The sequence below is a fragment of the Diaphorina citri genome, unplaced genomic scaffold, assembly GCF_000475195.1.
Source record: "Diaphorina citri unplaced genomic scaffold, Diaci psyllid genome assembly version 1.1 scaffold780, whole genome shotgun sequence".
In the NCBI taxonomy this organism is placed as follows: domain Eukaryota; kingdom Metazoa; phylum Arthropoda; class Insecta; order Hemiptera; family Psyllidae; genus Diaphorina; species Diaphorina citri.
In genome coordinates this window covers 109,097-115,631 of record NW_007378213.1, presented here as the reverse complement: position 1 = coordinate 115,631, position 6,535 = coordinate 109,097, and the positions used below count along the sequence as shown (strand labels likewise).

General features: G+C 39.2%; 1 protein-coding gene across 1 annotated transcript in view; it reads right to left on the bottom strand.

Annotated features, from left to right (window-relative positions):
- Positions 1-6,535, bottom strand: part of LOC103512009 — a 36,389-nt gene that overhangs the window by 1,318 nt on the left and 28,536 nt on the right. The window contains exons 6-7 of the mRNA XM_026825607.1: positions 3,202-3,327; positions 2,552-2,617 (exon numbers count right to left, since the gene is read on the bottom strand). Of these exons, the coding sequence (XP_026681408.1) occupies positions 2,552-2,617; positions 3,202-3,327 (192 nt within the window). The remainder of the gene's footprint in view (positions 1-2,551; positions 2,618-3,201; positions 3,328-6,535) is intronic.

Below are 6,535 nucleotides of genomic sequence, written 5' to 3'. Positions count from 1 at the left end.
ATATTATTAAATCCCGCCATTAAATAGTGTCCTTTCTTATACTCTTATATAATGTTGACAATTCATGAAAATTCATCTTGCTAAGTGGAATTAAAAGAGGTATTCTCAATGAGCAGAGTGGAAGAAAATATGATCAAATTGCAGACAGCCTATCACTATCAGACTGAAATGAACAAACCGAAAGGAACAAGAGTTTTTTGTATTATCATCCTGACATTAAATTGAAAACGTTACATTTTCTTTGGATAGGAAAATTTTGGTCACATTCCAAGTTTGTGCTAAGTTAGGAATTCCAATAGTAATAAGTTTGTACATAGCTCCACAACGTATTGTGTATAGTGTAGTGTGCTATCTACAGAAGGAAAGCAGTTCGCACAAACACGGAAGGACAAAGTCTGGGACAGAATAAAGCTCTATAAAACCAATGCATGAAGCTTCACAAAACCTTGATGATAAAGAAAATCAGAGATTAAGAAAATGCATCATAGAAACGAAACAATGTATTTGAACTATGTAACAGAAACGTATGTAGAAGTGTTACTAGTTCGTTTTCTGGTGTTTTGTCTTTTAAGACTTCTAGACATTTTCATTCAAATAATAAAATAATTAACAAGCTGGGTCCGTCCCTCCGGGAATTTTTTAGCCCGTAGTTTATTCGATCGTGATTAGAGAAAATCAGATGCACCTACCTAATTTGTTTATTATTCAGTTTATTATTATTCTTGATTTGATTTTTTGATTTTACTTTCATGTAATGATTTAAAATCAAGACTGGAGCCCGTTCTCCCTTTATTCCCAATATAATGTCACCCATCCATTTATTGGCCTTTCTCGGCGTAGCTTAACATAGGTGACGCTAAAACCGGTCTTATATGATCGACTGAAGTGTTATCTAAAACTTTGTCGCTTTGAGTTCATAGGTCGTCGCGACAAATTTCGAGATCAGAGCTCATTTGTGTGAGAAAATGTGAAAAAAAAATCCCCCAAAAACCATTTTTTTGGATTTTTGGCTTTATGGTTTTCTGGACAAAATTTGCACCAAAAAATCCCCCAAAAAACAGTTTTTTTTTTTTTGTTTTTTGGCTTTATGGTTTTCTGGACAAAATTTGCACCACCATTTTCGTGTTCCTGGTAAAAAGACCTTTAATTTGATATATAGGTCGACCAGGTTTGGATAAGTCCTTCTATGGGGACAGACAGACCGACCGACAGACCGAGCGAGCGAGCGAGTGACAGACACCGAAGCGAATACAATAGTCCGTCCCTTATACCTTTTTATTACTATTGTAATAATAAAGGAAGGACGGACTAAAAAGGAATTTATAACATAAGAGTGATATACTCGTACATATTCGGATGCGTCTTTATGCGCTGATTTCGAAAATGTAATTAGTTTTTTTTCCTGTACGCAGAGATTTTGTGCTTACTTTACTGACCCCAAAAAACCCCATAAGATAGACCCTACACAGTCTCTGTTACAAGAAAAGTTCTTTTTTGTTGACCAGTGTAATCTTACATTTTATAATAAAAAAAGTAGCTACCTAAATTATTTATCTTAGCGCAACGATGCCATGTCTCTGTGCTTGCCATGTCTCTGTGCTTGAAGTTCGAGATGCATTCAGCCTCGTGAGGACAATGGGTTAGCTACTTTAATCTAGTAGCGACCAGTGGCGACATATACAAGTCAAAGAAACAAGCGATGATAAATAAAGGGTGTCCCAAAAAGAACGATTGTTTAATTTGATTGTTTAATAAAGCATGGTTCTCCGTGGAATAAAATGGACTTCTTCGATGATTTGAGAAGCAAACATTCTGAAATTTTGTATGGAGCAATAATCAGACAAATAACTTCCACGACTTTGATGGTACATTCATTTCCTTTGGACAAAATTTTCGATTACAAATTCGAGGAAATCAGGCTGTATCTCGTTGGCATCAGCATCTGCATGTTGAATATCATCCACTGGGCTGATACACTTCTTTACAGAACCCCTGAAACATAACATGAGTTATTTTTAGCTTATTGTTTCATTACAAATTTCCATCAGTAAACGGTTTCTTGAAATTGAGTTGATCCTAAGGGCAAGGAAAACCTAGACCCTTGACAAATGGAGTGTACCTGAAGGCATGTGATGTGTTCCAATCCACTCGACCCGACTGATGAGTTACACCACTGATCAGTTTTCTCTCTCTCTCTCTCTCTCTCTCTCTCTCTTCATTTTCAACAAACAAAGTGAGTTCTCAATTTTAACTCGAAGATTGTCAAGATTAGTTGGATATTTATTTTCCTTTCGGCATTTCCCCCTTTTTAGCCCGTCCTTCCTTTATTATTACTATAGTAATAAAAAAAAGGTATAAGGGACGGGCTGTTGTATTCGCTTCGGTGTCGTCTGTCGGTCTGTCTGTTTGTCTGTCCCCATAGAAGGACTTATCCAAACCTAGTTTTTGGGCGTGATAGCGCCTGTACTAAAACCAATCCAAGGAAATCTCAGATGGTGTTTGATTTTAGTATCGGGATACGAACCCAGGACACTTGGATTGGAGAACTTACTCTTTGGAGGAAGGATAGGGTGGAGGATCAGGACGAAACTTATGACTGGAGGGTGCTGGCGATGCTCTGCAATGACAAGATAAATCACACAAATTACGAAATTATTTATAGTCAATGATTATACTTTTGTTCACTCGGCCACAGAATACTCGTACATAACACTGGTCAACAAGGAATTTGTAACATAAGAGGGATATACATATTCACCTTTCAATCCTTCAAAGCTTGTGGGTTTGTTGGTGTAAACCTGTGACTTTAGATATCCTCACAAAAAAATAGTCTAGGGGGTAAAATTACATGATCATGGAGGCTATTTCTCGTCAGAAAAACGAAAAATGACACGATTTCGACTAGGAAAATGCTCGCGCAAAAGTGATAGTGTGTCGATTTTATTATGCTAACGCGTTGTTGAACAGTTTTAGACTCCATGATGACTAATTTTGACGTGTTTACAATCAATCTGTCAAAGATAAAACAACGCACAAAAGAGTTATGACCCTTTCAAATCTTGCGTTCTTATTGGGACACCCTTTATAATGATTGAGAAAATGAAAGACTTGTAATATGTACCTACTGTGATACTCTCACAAAGTTATGAAGGGGCTATTGCTTCACCACAAATAATTCATAATTTGATTTACTATTCTCACCTTGAAGGAGAATCAGGTATGTCTCTCAGTAGAGATAGGGATCTGAGAGGTTCCGGGGATGCATACTGGGCTAAATCCTCATCTGTTACTGTCTGTCCATTTTCACGTCCTGAGCATATCTCATGTCTAGAAACACAGGGAATCATAAAATTATATTTGAATAACCTATTCAAAAGAGTTATGACCCTTTCAAATCTTGCGTTCTTATTGGGACACCCTTTATAATGATTGAGAAAATGAAAGACTTGTAATATGTACTTACCTACTGTGATACTCACAAAGTTATGAAGGGGCTATTGCTTCACCACAAATAATTCATAATTTGATTTGTTATTATTCTCACCTTGAAGGAGAATCAGGTATGTCTCTAAGTAGAGATAGGGATCGGAGGGGTTCCGGGGATGCATACTGGGCTAAATCCTCATCTGTTACTGTCTGTCCATTTTCACGTCCTGGGCATACCTCATGTCTAGAAACACAGGGAATCGTAAAATTATATTTAAATAATCTATTTTTTTTTTTTTAAGAGGTTTGACAGAGGGAACTGTAACTGCTATGGTCTTATCGTCCCGAAATCGAAGAGAGGAGGAAGACAGGATAGGAGAAAGCCAGCCGTTCCGAGAACGAATATTATCCCATCAGAATAAAATCCGCCCCGGGCGGGAATCGAACCCGCGGCCTAGCGCTTACAAGGCAGACGCACTACCAACTAAGCTAACTAGGCTGGCTAAATAATCTATTAAAGGCTTGACTGAGGACCAACCTCAATGATGCAATGGTTGACGCGTTCGACTTTGGACATGGAGGTTGTTGGTTCGAGTCCAAGTCAAGTCATAAAATTAATCTGGCTGTAATAATTGGGGAACGATATTTGTGACACGCAATTAGGTAAGTATTCTTAACACAGTTAAAAATTCCTAGGTCTGGCTGGTGGACCTTTAACAGGTAGTAGACCAGCCTGAAATTTCCCTTGCTAAAGAGCAATGGTTGAGTGCGAAGGTCATCCACTCACCAAAAGTCAACTAAAAGCAATCACCCTAGCTAGGGCAGACTGAGAGGCTGACGAAAAGCGCCGACCCCGCCTGAACACGGGAAAAGGCGAGGAAGAAGAAAAGAAGAAGACAGTTGCCCACTTTGAAATACTAAATCCTCATCTGTTACTGTCTGTCCATTTTCACGTCCTGAGCATATCTCATGTCTAGAAACACAGGGAATCATAAAATTATATTTAAATAATCTATTAAAGGCTTGGCTGGGGACCAACCTCAATGATGCAATGGTTGACGCGTTCGACTTTGGATCTGGAGGTTGGTGGTTCGAGTCCAAGTCAAGTCATAAAATTAATCTGGCTGTAATAATTGGGGAACGATATTTGCGACACGCAATTAAGTAAGTATTCTTAACACAGTTAAAAATTCCTAGGTCTGGCTGGTGGACCTTTAACAGGTAGTAGACCAGCCTGAAATTAACAGGTAGTAGACCAGCCTGAAATTAACAGGTAGTAGACCAGCCTGAAATTAACAGGCAGTAGACCAGCCTGAAATTAACAGGTAGTAGACCAGCCTGAAATTAACAGGTAGTAGACCAACCTGAAATTAACAGGTAGAAGACCAGCCTGAAATTAACAGGTAGTAGACCAGCCTGAAATTAACAGGTGGTAGACCAGCCTGAAATTAACAGGTAGTAGACCAGCCTGAAATTAACAGGTAGTAGATCAGCCTGAAATTAACAGGTAGTAGACCAGCCTGAAATTAACAGGTAGAAGACCAGCCTGAAATTAACAGGTAGTAGATCAGCCTGAAATTAACAGGTAGTAGACCAGCCTGAGATTAACAGGTAGTAGACCAGCCTGAAATTAACAGGTAGTAGACCAGCCTGAAATTAACAGGTAGTAGACCAGCCTGAAATTGACAGGTAGTAGACCAGCCTGAAATTAACAGATAGTAGACCAGCCTGAAATTAACAGGTAGTAGACCAGCCTGAAATTAACAGGTAGTAGACCAGCCTGAAATTAACAGGTAGTAGACCAGCCTGAAATTAACAGGTAGAGGACCAGCCTGAAATTAACAGGTAGTAGACCAGCCTGAAATTTCCCTTGCTAAAGAGTAATGGTTGAGTGCGAAGGTCATCCACTCGTCAATTTTTTGTAGCCTAAACCAAATGTCAACTAAAAGCAATCACCCTAGTTAGGGCTGATTGAGAGGCTGACGAAAAGCGCCGACCCCATCTAATACACGGGCAAAGGCGAGGAAGAAGAAAAGAAGAAGACAGTTGCCCACTTTGAAATCACTAGTATGTACTATTTTGGTTTTTATCCTCTATTGTAAAATGGCATTTGCCGTTTTCCAAGCCGAGGTTAGGCCGAGCAAGCCAAGCCCAGGTCTAAGAAAGGGCGGGTTATTAGGTTAAGCAAGGTTTTTATTTGTAATTTGTGAATTTATTCTGTACCAAATACATAAGTGACCTTGTTTAGACTGCGGGAGTAAAGGGACTTTTCAGTCTCATTTCGGCAGAATAAACAGGGTATATTCTATTCTATTCTATCCACATACTTTTTAGTCCGTCCTTCCCTTATTATTACTAATAATAAAAGGTATAGTGGACGGACTATTGTATTCGCTTCGGTGTCGTCTGTCTGTCTGTCCCCATAGTTTACGGATATCAATACTTACGAGGTTTCGTCTATCTCGTAGAAAATATACAGGAGAAAAGCGCCCAACAGAAGGAGTATTATAGATGGAAGTACCACCACATAGGCAAGTTCCAGCCAATAGTTCTTGTTGGGTACTTCGTGTCTGTATAGACTGGATTGCCACTTGAGGAGAAAAGCGCCCAACAGAAGGAGTATTATAGATGGAAGTACCACCACATAGGCAAGTTCCAGCCAATAGTTCTTGTTGGGTACTTGGTGTCTGTATAGACCGGATTGCCACTTTTTATAGGTAAGATCTAGGTGCGATGCTTTCTGCTTGTTGATTTTATCACTCTCCTCCGCTAATATTCGCTTCTTGTTCTGAAAATCAAAATACAAAATTCATTAAAACCGACCTCGGTGGTGTAATGGTAAAGACGCTCGCCTGGTAAACAGAAAGACGCTGGTTCAATCCCTGCCAAGGCATAGACTTTTACTTTACTTTTTACTTTCCTTATCCTATAGGAAGGAAAGTAATGTAATCGGGTCAAAATTTCGATGGTCAGTTTTTAGTGCCAAAACACGTTTTGAGGTCCCTAGAGCCTAAATCCAAAGTTTCAGCCATTGGTCCGTGTGTGTGTCTGTCTGTCTGTGTGTGTGTCTGTCTTTCTGTCTGTCTGTAAACAAAATATCTCGAAAACG